This window comes from Lepidochelys kempii, chromosome 4, assembly GCF_965140285.1.
Source record: "Lepidochelys kempii isolate rLepKem1 chromosome 4, rLepKem1.hap1, whole genome shotgun sequence".
Classification (NCBI taxonomy): Eukaryota; Metazoa; Chordata; order Testudines; family Cheloniidae; genus Lepidochelys; species Lepidochelys kempii.
The window spans coordinates 60,431,362-60,448,872 of record NC_136383.1 but is presented as its reverse complement, the minus strand read 5'-3'; the positions used below and the strand labels follow the sequence as shown (position 1 = coordinate 60,448,872).

Sequence of the window (17,511 nt, the reverse complement as noted above, 5' to 3'; positions counted from 1 at the left end):
ACATTGAACAGTACTGGGCCCAGTGCAGATCCTTGGGGGTATCTCACTATTTCCCTCTCTCCACTGCGAAAACTGACCATTTATTCTTACCAATGAACTCTACTACCACACGTCCATCTTTTGGAAGGACCTCAGACTGAGATAGGCAGTGCTGCCCAAGGTGCCAGTGATAGCAAGAGCTCCATCCCAACTAGGTGTCTACAGCAGCTGAGCAAATTTCTTTGCTGCCCTATCAGCAAGTAATTTATCCTCAGGCAGAGGCAGCACAATAATATGAGGCAGGGATGAGCAGACAAGGTAGGGCTGAGAACAAGGACTCTAAACTTGGCTATGACACCAACACTCTTCATGGCCTCATCAAGTCACTTAAACTTTCTGCCTTCATTATTCCTAGCTATAAAAATAATACTTACCTTATTCAGAAGGGAGCTGTGACAGTTAATGTCTGTAAAAGAGCTAAATGTGTGAAAATTCACTAGAGGGCGCACCTAATGCCCAAGTAGCTGGGGTCTAGGGTTAGCCAGTCATTTGCACAATTACGCCTTATTAAAACTAAGGCCAACTCTACATACTTTCAAGCAGCTTGACTACATGGCTGAGAGGGTGCGTCCTGAGAAAACAGGGCTTGAGAGTAGCATGCTTGCATACTATGACTGGCAAATCACCACAGGAGTTACTGCTACTCCCAGCACTCCCCTTCCACAGCTTTTACACAACAATGAGTGGGCATGAAAAAAGACAGCACAACATGGTAAATAGCCGTTCAATGGGGTGGAAGGAGGGTAGGAGAAGTACAGGCAGGTCAAGATTCAAGAGTAATGTGCCCTTTCCTTCTTATGGATCTCTGCTTTCTGTGGGAAATGCTGCCCTTGCAAGCTGTGTCTTGGTCCTGAATCAGAGCCTCAGTGCTGCTGCTGCCATTTGAGAGAATGCACTGGAAAGGGATGTGAGAAACGACTGCAGTTCTACAGAGGTATGAATGCCCCTTCTGTGTGATTTATGAAGGAGGAAGCAGATCTGGCTCAGGGGTTGAACTATCTCTGTATTTCATTGTTTTCTCAGTTTCTGCATGTTTTTTGTTCACTTTGTTTTTACACAATAGTTTGGGAAAGAAAGAAAGAAAGAAAGAAAGAAAGAAAGAAAGAAAGAAAGAAAGAAAGAAAGAAAGAAAGAAAGAAAGAAAGAAAGAAAAACTAATTGTACTTTCTTTGGCACCAGTGGTGAGAAAAATTCCTCCAACTATCTCACTGAGATCATGTCAGGTCTTGATGGAAACATAGTTATTAATGGAATTATTTTGACTCACCTTTTCCATGACATATTTCAAATGACATTGTTAGATTCCTAGGGTCTGATTCTCATTTACACTAAGTTCCCTTTATACTGCTCTGGCAGAGCAAAAGGGCCTTTCAGTGAGCATAAATGTGAATTACACCTGATCAGTATAAAGGGGTCTTAGTTTAAATGGGAATCAATCCCATAAAATCTTCTGGATCTAATAAAAAGTTAATTCATCTGTCTAATGCAAAAGGTTCTTGACAACATTGTAATCTATTATGTATTTATATTGCTGTCATCACATGGTATCTGAGCATGCCATTGTATCTGAGTGTATACAATGGCACAGAAGTCATCAGCCTGGAAACAATTGCATTTCATTTATTTGCTTGCAAAAAATGTTATGGTAGTTAAGCTGTATCTTGCTTTTGTAAATGCAAAGAAGGTGCTTATTGGCATTCTCATTTTTTCCCTGTCAGATCTAATTTAACTAGAGAGATTAGTTTTAAAATATACAATTTTGCATTTGTACTTAGGTGCTAATTCAACAAAGAATTTAAGTACTTAATTTGAGTGGGACTTCAGCACATGCTTAAGTCCTTGAATCAGGAAAGTATATAAGCACATAAATTTATGCATGTGTTGCAATCCAGTTGACTTCAGTGAGATTCACACATACTGCTTAAAGTGAAGCATAAGCTTAAGCATTTTTCCTGAATAGGGACACTCCTCTGAACTGGGGCATTAGTGGGTACAGGAAAGTGTTGGCATTTTGAGATGAAAGGTCATTGAGGTCAGTGGTTTACACCACTGCTGACGAACTGGTTCAACATGTTTAAAATTAATGATGAAATAGAAGTAAAAAAAAAAGAAGTTATTTTCATTTAATTTAATATACTATCTTTGGTTTAAGGCAAAATTATACCCACTTGCCATAATACCCTTGGGAAGGGGTGAGAGCAGTCAGGAAACTCCATGCTGTACATCCTATGGCGTTACAGACTTGTACTAAATCTGGCCTTGAGAATGGCCATCCTCCAAACACAGCATTTCCTTTCTTCCATGACCAAAAAGGAACTCACTCCCTGTAAAGGTATTTGTAGTTGCTACTGACTCCTGTCCTTTCCACACTGTGGAAAAGAACTCAGATTTGGAAAAAATAGTTTCTTAAGAAACAAGCAACTTTATGTTTTACCATTCAGACCATCCTAGGAATGGACAGATTCCGACTGACTTCAATATTCATTGGATCACTGCCTATTGTGGGCCTCCCAAAGAATCAGAACTATTGTTCCTCAAGACTTAGAGATATCCTCACAGGACTCTTAAGTCTTTGCTGGATATTACTTTTGATCAAGAGGATAAAATCTGTATATAAAAACAATACTGTTATGACCTTCATTGTTCAAAGTTCTTGGGTTCCTGCAGCACTGCTATTTTTCCTCTCTTATCTTTCTTGTTTTGTAACAGAGCGATTTCTAAAGCTCTTGAAATGGAATTGTCTCACCTTGGCCATGAGCAATCCTGTTCAAGATGGTGTTTATGGAAAATCTGTATTAATATATACTTTTTTCAAACTTTGTTCTTAATTTCTGCATTTTGCAAGTACTTTTTTCAAGTCTCTGTAGGTGCTAGCTCTGTCCAGCTGTCCTCAACCATTGGCTCTCATCACAAAACTAAAGGATTGAAAGGAATATGCTTTAAAAGTTCATACACACAGTTATGGTCAGAAGAGTGACTATGTAAAAATGGCACTTTACACAAACATATCTGCTTCCTGTATGTACTCAGAAGGAAAGGATGTTCCAGTGGTTTGTGTACTAGCCTATGCCTTGGATGACCTGGGCTTGAGTCCCTCATCGGCCACAGATTTCCTCTGTGAGCTTGGGCTAGTCCCTGTACCTCATTTCCCCATCTGTAAAATGGGGATAATAATATTTGTGTACCTCACGGAGTGTTTTGTGAATAAATATATTAAAGACCGTGTGGTGTTCATACTAGGATCTTTTGGAATTCAGCTCTATATAAATTAATAGAGAAAGGACTAGTTATCCTGGGAGATCCAGCTTACCCTCTACTTCCTTGACAATGAAGCCATTCACGTCCGCTTGGACAGAAGGAAAGAACTATTTAACTACCTCCTCACTAGTTGCAGAATGACAGTAGAGTGTGTATTTTGCCTTTTGAAAGGGAGATGATGTTGTTTGTGGAATAGGTTGGAAGCAGAAAAAAAAATCCCAAAGATTATAGCAGCATGTTGTATTTTGCACAACATTTGTGAGACTAAGAGAGAAAACCTTAATGACAGGTGGCAGCCTGAGGTACAGAAACTCACTCAGTGGTTTGAGCTGCCAGCGATGTGTTTAATATGAAATGCAAACAGCCAGGGCAGTATTGTCAGGTATTCCTATTGCTCTTATTTTGAATCTCAGGCCTGAAACTGGTGGCTGTACATCCAGCTGTTAACCCTGGAGGGGGGTAGAAGTTGTTTGTGTAGTTCAGTGTCTGTTGGCAACGAAGTGCAACATTGCAGCGATCCCTATTGTACCTTGTCTCTTTGCCTACCTATGTTTGTAAAACCTTCTGAATTCATGCAAGTTTAATTTTTTTCTGAGTAAAATGAACTGTCACCTCGTTATGAATGCAATTTTGAAGGTTTTTATTATTAAATATTATGTAACAAACAGAAATAAACCATCAACTGACATGAAAATGAAAAAACAGCTTTTAATTAAGAAACAAAACAATCTTATTATCTAACTGCGAAGAACCTATTTATTACACCAGCAGTGAAACAAAACAGTAAAGTGTAACAGTACAGTACAAGGCACAACGCAAGATGCAGGAGGACTTAAAATTACAGGCAAGTATACCTCTTCTGGTTCATGGCCTTCTGGCATGGAGTGCAGAGACTTGAATTTACCAAGGGTGAGAGAGGGTTCAAAAGAGTTGGGATCCTAGGTGCCACTGTTCTTGCTGCCCTGATTAGCGTGGGGAATGGCCTCTAGGAGCAGTGCTGCGGGGGTACAGGGAGGAGGAGATGCTGTTATTTCCAGCAACCTGTATTGTCCAAGGGCTGCATAACATGGCTACGTGCTGGTTTGCAGTACTGCATTGCCTGCCTCCCCTAACAGCAACATGTGCTACAACAGGGCACTTCGGCTTTATATGGCCTCCAGGAGTCGCCTCTGCACCTCCCTTTTTCCGTGCTGTCTCTGGCCATGGCAATATTTTCCCTAGCAACTGCTATGCTGTCCTTTGCCATTGCAACGATCTCCATGGAAAGCTCCTTATCAGATTCCCTTTCTCAATCGTCAGATACTGACTCCACCTCTCTACATTTTTCTATTTGTTCTTTCTGTAGTGATGGCTGCAAACGTTTCATCAAAGTTTTCCATTTTCTCCCCCTCAGGTTTGCTGGCTGTACAGCCATTGATAAGGGCCTAGGATGGGGTGCACAAACTCCACACTGGAGAGGAAGGGTTAAGAGCCACTCTGAGCCCAGGCAACTCTGCCCTGCCACACCTGCAATGCATGCACAGGCTGGAAGATGAGCTTTAAAAGGGAGCAAAGTAGCTCACTTGCAGGCAGCCAGCAGAGGTTAGCAGACTTGCACTGTGGGAGGCTCAGCTGCCAGACCCACTGACTATGGATGGCCTATGGACTATGGATGGCCTACCTGACCTGCTGAGGGACTCAATTGCCTACCTTTGGGCCCTGTATTGGAAGCTGGGGGAGAGGGTGCATCTGGGTTCACCTACCGAACCCATCATGGGGCTGGAGGCAAAAAGACTATCTCTAATACTAGAAACTTGGGACTAGGAAGAGCCCATGTCTCAAGAGTCCCGACTCTGGGACTTTCGCTGGGTGAAGCCTGAAGCCCCTTGCTGGGCAGCAGAACTAGCATTTGTTGGACTTTTCACATACCCCAGAAGGGTTGGACACAACTTATGGCCCAGGCAGAGTGCCGAGTCACAGAAAGGGAGAGACTGCAGCATGGCCAGAGCAGCTGTCAACAGGAGGCACAAAGACAGAAGATGTCCTGTCACACCCTTGCTTAGCCACTAGGCAGCATCTGTGGGGAGCAGGCCCCCTTCATGGGGCCCTGTCTTTTGAGGGTCTGGCCAGTGCTGTGGGGGTAATAAAAATGCCAGATGATTATTGTTCATGTTCTAGGGAGGCTGTGATAGCATTTTTTTTTAATACTAGGTGACTAAGAGGCAGAGAATGGCCCTATTCAAAAGGCAAAAGATCAGGGAGATACACAGTGAAGTTATTCACCAAGATGCTCCCGCCAGAAGTATTACCAGAGTGGAAGGGAGTCCCAAGCTATGCCGGTGGGAATGGTTGTGTAGATATTTCTCAATCTCTGAACAAAACCTGAGCAACTTCTCAGCTTGAGATTTTTGCTTTATCTCCCCTGCAGACAAGTTGAAAGTATAAAGAAAAATAGATAGGTTTCTGCAATGACTGTATGCTTCAGGAACTGTTACCCATCAGCAAAAATGAGTGTTACAGGGCATTTACTGGGTAGCCATTCTTTGTGGCTTTATGAGCATGAAATGCCCATGTCCACCTCATGAAAAGTGAGACCATGAACCAAATTTCTCTTCCTGTAATCACTGTCTGAATAAACTTTTACGTTTCACATGAAATAATGTTTTCCTTACTCGAATCTGGTGCAGACGGGCATGGTGGCTGCATCATGCTGCCTGCCCTGCTTCTGGAAGTGGCTAACAGGGTGTGGGAGTGGGGGCAGCATTCTCCAGGCAGGACAGCTGAGGGAAAGAGAAAGGAAAATAGGGGACATAGTATATGTACCTTCTGAAAACAGTCAGCAGCCAGGGCATTAACATGAAACACAGGCTGACTTCCCCCAGAGCAGCTGCCATTTTGGAAAGATGTATGAGGTAGGGGTGGCAGGCAGTGAATGGACGGTGTGGGCAGAGGGAGGGAAGTGGGACCTTGGATTTGGAAAAGGTTCTAGCTCACATCTGCCTACAATGGCTGTGGCCAGGGCGCACCCAGAACAGAAGATAGCATGGCAGGATAGCATAATAATAAATAGAAATGTAAATAGTAAATTTATTTTAAAACAATAATACAAAATTTATATGCTGAAGCTCCCTCCATGGGATCAGCCCCCTCAGCCCCAATCTGGGTTACTACCTGGTAATCAGGGTTGGTTGCTACAGAGCAGGAACTGAGCTCGATTCTACCTGGCCATTGTCAGGGTCCTGAGTCCTGCACAGATCCTGGCTTTCTGGGGAGATCTCTTCACTGGCCTCCTCAGATTCATCCCTCAATGAGTCTTGCTGGTCATCCTAGTGGTGGTAGGGGGAGGGGAGAAAGGCAGCCAGCAGACTCCACAAGCTGCCTAGGTTGGGTGGGCTTGTAGTTATATAAAATCCTGTCCAGCTCCTCAAAAATGGACAAGTTACATGTCCCCCACTGGAGTTTCTCAGTTCTCCGTCATTTCAGTGGAGGTGCTCCAGAGCGGTCTGCTCTTTATCCAGCACTGTTCCGCATTCTGGTCATGGTCCCTCATGGACATCTGCCTAGCAATGGCTACAGAACGGTCTTTATTCCAGTGGCTGCCACAAGAGCTCCCTGCACTGACACCTCCCCAGATGGCGATGAGACAGGATATTGGTGAAGCTACTCAAGGCATGTTGTAGGTCTTCGGTGGTAAACTGGAATCCAGGGGAGAATGGACAAAATCTGACTGTGTGCCAGTTTATAAATGAGGGAGGGGACATCTGGTCAACTTGACCCCAGAGCAGGGGAGGGCACAAAGGTAAACAGACAGGTCAGTAATGGTCACCCCCAAAGGAGTGTGGGATAGCCATTACAGACTGTGAAAGTATTTTGCCACAGCATTGTATGCACATGAACAATAGGCTGGACTAGCTTGCTTCGCAGCAAAATTAGTTCACTTTGAATGAGCACTCCAGAGTTTGCAATAAATGTAGAGTCAGTGCGCTAAAAATGAATTACGTCATGTGTATGCAAGTGTTTTCAAAGCAGATTAACTCGAAAAACTGTGGATTAACCTTCTCCTCCCCCCGACATGTGGACACGTCCTTGGTGTCACTTTTAAAACCAGCAGGACTATACAGCTGCAGAATCTTAATGGTGTCACTTAGCATACACACATGATCCCAGAAATACCCACACACAACTCTTTTCCAAAAATCAGAAGGGGAGTTGGAAAGTAAAGAAGTCACTTTATGATATCTGCCAACATCCTGGATAGCTCAGCAGTGATTAACCGTGTTGTTTTCTGGGGCAGGATTTCTAGTACCTGGGCAGACTCGAAGCCCACTGATATTTTCTGTTGGATCAGCCCTAGAGGACAACTGAAATGCTTTTTAAATCAGTAAGTAAATACACAAGAACGTTTATGAGTTCAGATATCAGTGTCTCTCTTGCAAGGAACTGATGTTATCACAAATACCCTAAGTCAGTGCAAGGTATGCCAGTCCCAATCTACTATAGGGGCCAAGTTGTGTGTCTCAGGAGAGTGACTGTGCAAAGTTATTAACTTGCAGTAGAAATAGAATCCTGAAGTCAAGTCTCAATAGCTAAAGAAACCTCTGTTTACTTTTAAAACGTATGTATTAGTAATATGAAGGCTGCAGATGTGTACTCGTATATTTCAAAGCATTTGTCTTCACCTTTAGGTCTCATTGACAAATTTTAAAGTGAGTGAACTGTACATATTTCAGAGTCCATTTCACCTCTACATTATTTCTAGCTGAAGTATAAGATCATATGTTCAAAGCAATATGTTTGTATCCTACACACGATACAGTCCGCTTGGAATTTCCTTTCTATATAAACACTCTACATTATGTACTATTACTTCCCTCAAAAGAATTAAAAATTAATTGACAACAAAAAGAAAACATTTATTGCTATGATACATAGTATCAGAGGGAAATAATTTTTAAAATAGGGTTTAAAAACTCCAAAAACTAAAATCTTATTTGATTACAGAGGCTTTAGTGTATGATTATACAATATTTGAATAGTCTATAAATATTTATTTTATGCACAAAGAAATCAAAGTTCAGGGAACAGTAAGCATCCATATTCCACTGTATATACTGGCATTAGTTACAAGTAGCAACCTGATCCATCAAGGTGCTGAGTGCCTTCAATTACTGTTGACTTCAGCTCCCTCTAGGAGATGGGCAGCACCACATAGGACTGTAAAGATGCAATGGAAGATGCAAAGATGCAATGGAAGGAGTTATTTCAGTAATGGGTGTTTCCTTTTTCATATGGAGCAACTAAGAAAACTGCATTTTAATAGTCATTGGTATGCACCAGCGAACCAAACCGCATCTGACTGCATCATTTGTACACAACATTTTTTGATACACCGTACGTACAACATGTTTGGAATTTTCAGGACAGGTAGAGTTGAAATGGTCGTTATGTAGCACAGATTACCACGGGGGGAAAAAGTACTCTTAAACAGTGTTTTAAATAATGAAGTTGAAATATTATTTTAGTGACTATATATCTTCTGGAAAGTAAAAATAAAAAGTAGTATCTGACATACTTCCTGAAATTTTAATACTGGCTTTCAGGTATTAACAATCTAAAGTGCTTTCATGTTTCATACTTTTTTAAACTCTCAATTTATACAAAATTAAAATATTTATAAAATTCTTTTGTAAATGTGTGAATGTACAATTTAGTCTACCCCCGTTGCCTTGCCCAAGAAATTTGCATTACCATCTTCAAATGCTCTCTTTTGAAACCAAGGCTTTGAATTTGTTCCTTGAAGATAAGCGTCCAGAAAGTAACAAATACCAGGAATATCACTGGGAAAGTTTGGAGGAAGTTCTTCTCTTGAGCGAGGTGTGAACACAAAATCTGGATATTCTTTTAGCAGCCTATGAGACAATTAAAATGACTTGATTAAATATGAAATCAAACACTAACTGCTACTGCTAGTGACAACATTCTTCTTTTTACATATCTTGTAAATTGGAGCAGAATTTGTTCCAGTATCTATATGTTATTTTAAAATATTGTCTTGCTTATTTAGCATAACCTTTGCTCATTGATTGACATGCGGGTACATGAGATACTCAAACAGGAACATAGTCTCTCCTTTTTTGTCCATACAAGGCATGTTTGTATTTCTCCTTGTTCTGAATGTACATGATAGATTTGTTGTTAACATTTCAAGAGACTATTTAGCATTAAATAATAAATCAAATTATTATATAAACCTGGCACCAGAAGTCATCTTTCAACCAATGAGATGCTGAAGGATTTCTCAAGTAAAATATTTAGACCTAATATTAAATATAACCTTCATGCTATTTTACACAAACTTCCACTAAAGCCAGTCATCTCCTCTGGCATCTGAATTACAAACAAAAAGTTTACTTCTACATTTTAGAGATAATTATTGACACAACATATGTGAAGTTTTAATACACCTTTGTGTGTAAACTATTAAAAGGCTGCAAGAATACATGTAATCAACAACTTACGATAGTGCTGAAATGATAGGGAAAGGAATTCTCCATCTAAGCCAAATCCCTGCCATCACAACAAGCCTGACTGAAGGTCTTACTGAAGGTCAACAGATTTGGGCTCCTTTGCAACAAGGAAGATAGCAAATTCCATAATTAAGTGTCCTGCATTGAGAATGTCCTTCCCAATGAAGTTGGAGAGACTAGGTGGGTGAATCATAGAATCATAGAACATCAGGGTTGGAAGGGACCTCAGGAGGTCATCTAGTCCAACCCCCTGCTCAAAGCAGGACCAACACCAACTAAATCATCCCAGCCAGGGCTTTGTCAAGCATGACCTTAAAAACTTCTAAGGAAGGAGATTCCACCACCTCCCTAGGTAACGCATTCCAGTGTTTCACCACCCCCCCCAGTGAAAAAGTTTTTCTTAATATCCAACCTAAATCTCCCCCACTGCAACTTGAGACCATTACTCCTTGTTCTGTCATCTGCTACCACTGAGAACAGTCTAGAGCCATCCTCTTTGGAACTCCCTTTCAGGTAGTTGAAAGCAGCTATCAAATCCCCCCTCATTCTTCTCTTCCGCAAACTAAACATCCCCAGTTCCCTCAGCTTCTCCTCATAAGTCATGTGTTCCAGTCCCCTAATCATTTTTGTTGCCCTTCGCTGGACTCTTTCCAATTTTTCCACATCCTTCTTGTAGTGTGGGGCCCAAAACTGGACACAGTACTCCAGATGAGGCCTCACCAGTGTCCAACAGAGGGGAACAATCACGTCCCTCCATCTGCTGGCAATGCCCCTACTTATACATTCCAAAATGCCATTGGACTTCTTGGCAACAAAGGCACACTGTTGACTCATATCCAGCTTCTTGTCCACTGTAACCCCTAGGTCCTTTTCTGCAGAACTGCTGCCGAGCCATTCGGTCCCTAGTCTGTAGCAGTGCATTGGATTCTTCCGTCCTAAGTGCAGGACTCTGCACTTCTCCTTGTTGAACCTCATCAAGATTCTTTTGGCCCAATCCTCCAATTTGTCTAGGTCCCTCTGTATCCTATCCCTATCCTCCAGCATATCTACCTCTCCTCCCCGTTTAGTGTCATCTGCAAACTTGCTGAGGGTGCAATTCACACCATCCTCCAGATCATTTATGAAGATATTGAACAAAACCAGCCTCCGGACCGACCCTTGGGGCACTCCACTTGATACCGGCTGCCAACTAGACATGGAGCCATTGATCACTACCCGTTGAGCCCGACAATCTAGCCAGCTTTCTATCCACCTTATAGTGCATTCATCCAGCCCATACTTCTTTAACTTGCTGGCAAGAATACTGTGGGAGACCGTGTCAAAAGCTTTGCTAAAGTCAAGGAACAACATGTCCACTGCTTTCCCTTTATCCACAGAGCCAGTTATCTCGTCATAGAAGGCAATTAGATTAGTCAAGCATGACTTGCCCTTGGTGAATCCATGCTGACTGTTCCTGATCACTTTCCTCTCCTCTAAGTGCTTCAGAATTGATTCCTTGAGGACCTGCTCCATGATTTTTCCAGGGACTGAGGTGAGGCTGACTGGCCTGTATTTCCCAGGATGTCCTTCTTCCCTTTTTTAAAGATGGGCACTACATTAGCCTTTTTCCAGTCGTCCGGGACCTCACCCGATCGCCATGAGTTTTCAAAGATAATGGCCAATGGCTCTGCAATCACATTCACCAACTCCTTTAGCACTCTCGGATGCAACGCATCTGGCCCCATGGACTTGTGCACGTCCAGCTTTTCTAAATAATCCTGAACCACTTCTTTCTCCACAGAGGGCTGGTCACCTCCTCCCCATGCTGTGCTGCCTAGTGCAGCAGTCTGGGAGCTGGCCTTGTTTGTGAAGACAGAGGCAAAAAAAGCATTGAGTACATTAGCTTTTTCCACATCCTCTGTCACTAGGTTGCCTCCCTCATTCAGTAAGGGGCCCACACTTTCCTTGACTTTCTTCTTGTTGCTAACATACCTGAAGAAACCCTTCTTGTTACTCTTAACATCTCTTGTTAGCTGCAACTCCAGGTGTGATTTGGCCTTCCTGATTTCACTCCTGCATGCCCGAGCAATATTTTTATACTCATCCCTGGTCATTTGTCCAATCTTCCACTTCTTGTAAGCTTCTTTTTTGTGTTTAAGATCAGCAAGGATTTCACTTCTGAAGTTGGTCCAATAAAAGATATTACCTCACCCACTTTGGCTCTCTAGTATCCTGGGACCAACACAGATACAACAACACTGCATACTTCCCAATGAAGTATACATCAAGGAACTATCAGCTCAAACTTTCCAGCTGATCTCAACTGCCAGGTAAAACAGGACAAGAGAGATGGACTTGGATACTTAGGGTCCAACTCATAAGGACTCTATAGATCAAAACTGGCACCTTGAATTGAACCCAGAAATGAAGTGGAAGCCAGCACAGTCTGTGAAACACAAGTAAAATATGGTCTATGTGCAAAACACTACTAAGAAAGCAAGAAGACATAATCTGCACTAGTTGAAGTTTCCAGGTGTTCTTCAGGTGTAACCGTAAGTAAAGTATATTGCACTAATCCAATCTAGAAGTGACACAGACATGAATAATGGTGTTGAGGACTACATCTGATATGTGACTACATCCTCACAACTTCTTTGCCATGTGCATATAGAAAAAAAAGCATTCTTGGCCACCAAGGTTATCTTGACACTCTGAAGAAGCTAGGGATCTAATAGACCTCCACTGTGAGCTACAGGAACAAAAGGCAGGGTACCTCCTTAATAGAAGGAACAAATATCACTTCCCTGTTGTCACTGGTTTCTTCCCCCACCCAACGTCATCACCTCAGACTTTATCTGAATTCATTTTTCAACCAGCCCATTATTATTCAAGCCGTGATCTTGGCCAGATGCTGGAAAAGCCAACAGATTATATCGATCTGGGGATGTGAAATAAAGACTTAGAGCTGTGTATCATCAGCAAATTCAAACAAACCGCATTATTTCCCCTAGTGGCCTCAAATATACATTCAACAGGAGGCGTGACAGAACAGGATCCTTCTGTATCTCACAAGGGAGAGCTCTCTATCTGACTGATTGAATAATCTCCTAACCCTGTATTCTGGGTCCTCCCTGTGAGAAAACAGCAGAGCAACTTAACTGCAACTCTGTGTCTCTCCAGTAGTGTCCACAGAACTGTCAACAATGCCTTGGGGTCAATGGCATCAACGAAATTTTTATAAATCAGATGTCACTAGAGTTGCTTTGCTACAATCTACTCAGTTATCTTTCTTAAACAAGGAATATTCAAGATCTGGTGATAGTAGCCATGCTTGTCAATGTCTAGAGATGTTTTCTTAAGAGCCTACCAACTGTTCAGTTAGGCTGTTATTTTCGAAGGTGCCTAAGTGAGTTAGTTTCCCAGCTCCCATTGAAAATCACTTAGCTCAATGAAGACCAGATACCAGGAGATGAAGAAAAAGTAAAAGATACAAAGCTTCAAGGTTAGTAGCAAAATGTATTTAAGTTATCAAGACTTTTTATTGTTCTAAATAGGGCGGGGAGAAAATACATATTAGCTACTCAGCCTCACTCCACACTTTGCTTGTGGCTGTCCAGCTCTTGAGTAAAAATAATCAAGGTACAATCATGAGCAGTAAGGTCAATGGATAAAATAGGAAAGCAAACAATATTTTGAAAAGAAAATGAGGGAAACAATTGTGAAAGTACTAAAGAAACAGTCACTAGTTTTAGATTATTTTTTTGGTAACTATATGCTGTAAATTACTGTACCTGTAAGTTGTTGGACTGACATTTATTTTCCTAGGTATACTGCAAGACTCAAACTTGTTGGCAAGAGTTACATTGTTTCCAAAGAGACAATAACGTGGCATTTTAACCCCAACAACTCCAGCAAAGACGGATCCAGAATGGAGGCCAATACGCATCTTTAAATAAAATACATAAAACAATATTTGTTAGCTAAAATAGTTTAATCTATTGAAATCAGTTCATTTTATTGGTTCATCCTTAATTAGAATGATCATGAGGTGGGGGTCATCTCCTTTAGATGCACGTATTCCGTTTTCATTAGACGGAAGTAAACCTGCTCAGGGAGAGACTAAACTGCTTAATTTTACTGCCATAAATATTAAACAGACATTCATTTGCTTATATAACTGTGATCAAGTTGGTCTCTACAGCCCTAAATTGATCTAGAAATGACATCAGGAGACACAATAACTCTCAGTTTACCTTCCTGGGTATTTAGAGGGAAGGGGAATTATACAGTGGAAAGATGGGCTGGTGACATGATTAAATAAATGTAAGAAGCATTGGGTTTTGTCTTAAGGTCAGAGTTTGAGCTCTAAAGAAGGAAAATGATGACACATGTACACCACAGTTCCAGTGGTAGAAGTGGGCATACCTAGAGTAAAGCCTGGTTCTAAGACATGGGAATTGAGTAATTGATCAAACAAGCCGGCTATCGAATGCATAGGTCGGTTGGAGTGTGCAGGAGTCTCTTCTTCTGTAATTAGTATTAGGGTTTGCATATTTTGCTTATTTGATATTGTTTTTTGTGTTCCTTCTGTTTTATTTGTTCTCCCTTTAAAGGACCTCTTAGATGAACGATTCTCTCGCACTTAGAGCGGGTCTCTCCAGAACAGTGGTTTGGCAGAGTGGTGGAACACTGTGGAGGAGCTTGCACTGCTACTACCTGTGCTAGACCATTCTTTTGCATCTCTACAACTCTCAATTCTACACCTTTAACAAGAGCTGAACTGACGTTCTGTACAGTTTTAAATAGAAAAGCAGAGCTCTCTGCAACAAAAACAACATCCACCACACAACAGAGCCCACGGATGTCTGACACTAATGGACACTAATATAGCAGGCTAGCTTAAAATAAGAAATGTGCACTCAGGCATCTTTTTTAGAAAATGTATTTAAAAAATGGAATAATAAAGCTGAGACACAGTGCACAAAACAGCCAATAATTCTATTAAGAGATCAGAAATGGAGGAAGCTTCACTTTCATTTATAAAAAGCTTCCATTTGATGCTTGTAACTTCTTATGCAATACACATTATTTTCTGCAACTCTTAAATGAATTTTATAAGTTTAATAGTATCTGTCTTTCAAAACTATGACGTCAGCATTTGTGATGGAAATTGTGAAGTTCTTCATTAAATATTGTTAAAATGTTTCCAGCATCTTTCTAATTACATTTTATTTTTTTAATCTGTTGTGACTTATAATAAATAATGGGACATGTTTATAACAGTAGGGTGGCGTTCTTGCTGATAAAATGTGGAGTACATAGCCATCTCAAAATAACTTTTCTTGGACTTCTATCTGAGCCACAAGAATTATTTTAACCCATAAAAGAGGAACTGGATTTAAAAACAAATGAATAAAGATGCAAGGAAATGTACTAAATAATAATAATAATAATGTCTGGGGTCCCAGAGGCCTATAGACTTAATAAAAACAGGATCCAATCCAAATCTCACTGAATTCAATAGAAAGACTTCTCTTGACATATGTATTTTGGATTAGTGCCATATTTAGTACTTCCTGGTGAAACTGATAAAATGTTTAGTTGACCATTCTTTTAATGCAAACATGCACAGGAGTAAATTTGTTCATACTAGTCCCATTTTTTTTTAATGAGATGTAAACCCATGCCTAAAATTAAGCACATGCTTTGTTAAATTGGAGCCTTACTTTGTTGTAACCCCACCATAGCTGACTGAAGTTTTGCCCAAGTTAATGTTAATGGTTTAACACAAAACTGGGATGGAAAAAACTGTCATGTTTTAGACACTCTTGCAATAAGGATTATTGTTGTCCTTTTGGTGATTCATATTCACCCACTGCCTCAAAATAGTCCCTTCCAAATGTAATTTTCTCACTGATTTAATTTGAGAGAGACAGGTTTAGTCTCCTAAATAAAGTACCATAGCAGAATATTGCACATCCATGGCAACTTTATTGCTGCTGAAACACTGAACAACAGTACACTAATGTTCTGCAAATGATTTCAGAGAATTTCAGCCCTCCTAATGGATTTTTACATTTTTGGTTTAATCTTTCCTTCCTTATAGAACCCTAATCCCTAAGAGAATTAAAACTCTGGTCCTCTTGTCAGATCATTCCCACACTCTCCCTGTTTGTTCCAAGTTATTAAATGTTATGTAGGTGACATTTCATTGATGACAAAATAATAAACATTTCCACCCCAGCAAAAAAAATCTATACATGAATATGTTTCTAATATATTTGCCTGACCTTGATAGGCTCTCCATGGGGAGACATCACCTCATCTGACAGCTCCATCATCTTCAGTGCCATCAATGCTATTTGAACAGCGTGTGTCTCGCTTTCTTTGTGTAAACCTCCAGCCACGCAATAAGCATCTCCAATGGTCTCCACCTAAACATATACATTTGTCTCTTACTGTCTATGCAGTCTGAGATGAAGAAGACATATGGCATAGTTTTAAATGCTCTCAATAGGCCACACCCTGCAGTTCTTACTAAGACAAAACTGCCACTGGATTCAATTGGAGTTTTATCTGAGGAAAGACTGAGTCCTAAAAGATAATTGGATCAAGTCCTGCAAAGAGCAGTTGCAAAGACTGCCTTGCACTGGTGCTGGCAATTGCTTTATTATGCTAAAATACTTACCCCCTGCTGTGGGACTCTGGCACCTACTTTGATCAAATGCTTACCCCCGATTCACCTGAGAGTGTACCTGAGAGCAGAACTTTAACCTAAGGCCCCTAACTTTCAGCAAATTTCCCACATGTTTGCACAATCAGCTGACTTTGTAGACAATCTCTGTTTCATTTTGTGACCTGTCAAACTATTATAGTTAAGGTCTGTGTCAAAATAATTTTTCAAATCCTATTATTCTCTATACCAGCTTAGTCTCCCTTTCCTTCCTTCCCCCCCTCCTCCTACTCTGACCCCCAAGATTGCCATAGAAATGCAATAAATTCTCTACCTTGTAGACATCTAGCTCTCCGCACTGGTAATCAAAGCGAGTATAGAGCTCATTAAGCATGGTGATAACCTGCATAGGTGAGCACTGGGCACAGATGGCAGTGAATCCTACAATGTCAGAGAAAAGCATTGTGACATTATTAAATTTCTTGGCTTGCACAACTTGTCCCTGCCACAGCTGCTGAGCAACCTCACCAGGAAAAATTGAGCACAAAAGATCTACTGTCTTCTTCTTCTCCTCTTCCAGAGCTTGGTGGGCCTTCTCAAGAGTAGCTTTAAGCTTTCCTAATCTCTTCTTTAGTCCATCTTGAGCTCTGGCTTGTTCTCCTATCAAAACAACATCCCTCAGTGCATTATGAATTGGAATATCAGAAAGGTATAATCCACGTCCTGTAAAATCTTCTAATCTGTCCACACAGGGAGATCCCAAGAACAAGATGGCACCGGATTCAAAAATATAGATCATTTGGCCTTTAAGATCCATTACCTGAGACAATAAAAGAAAGAAGAGTCGTCCACAGCTATGGCAATAATTCAGGAAGGGGAAGAATTAGGGCAGACAGGCTGTATCACACAAAGAACGGTTTGGTCCTATGGCCTTGTATTTTTTAAAAATAATTAAAGGGAAACATATGGTGCTGAAGTTCCCTTAAAGCCATCCAGTGGACCCAGGCAATTATCAGAACTACTGTTGGACTCCTAGGTGCCAGGGTAAAGCAGTAC

At 41.0% G+C, this 17,511-nt stretch overlaps 1 protein-coding gene across 4 annotated transcripts in view; it reads right to left on the bottom strand.

Moving 5' to 3' along the window:
- Positions 1 to 8,189: 8,189 nt before the first annotated feature.
- The window catches only part of GUCY1A1 (guanylate cyclase 1 soluble subunit alpha 1), a 44,918-nt gene continuing 35,596 nt past the window's right edge, over positions 8,190 to 17,511 (bottom strand). For 3 of the 4 annotated variants that reach the window (XM_073341434.1, XM_073341435.1, XM_073341433.2), the window contains 4 exons: positions 16,790 to 17,275; positions 16,073 to 16,216; positions 13,574 to 13,728; positions 8,190 to 9,185 (listed from right to left, as the gene is read on the bottom strand). In XM_073341434.1, coding sequence (XP_073197535.1) covers positions 8,984 to 9,185; positions 13,574 to 13,728; positions 16,073 to 16,216; positions 16,790 to 17,275 — 987 coding nt within the window. In that variant the 3' untranslated portion in view covers positions 8,190 to 8,983. The remainder of the gene's footprint in view (positions 9,186 to 13,573; positions 13,729 to 16,072; positions 16,217 to 16,789; positions 17,276 to 17,511) is intronic. The other variant, XM_073341437.2, reaches the window with a different exon arrangement.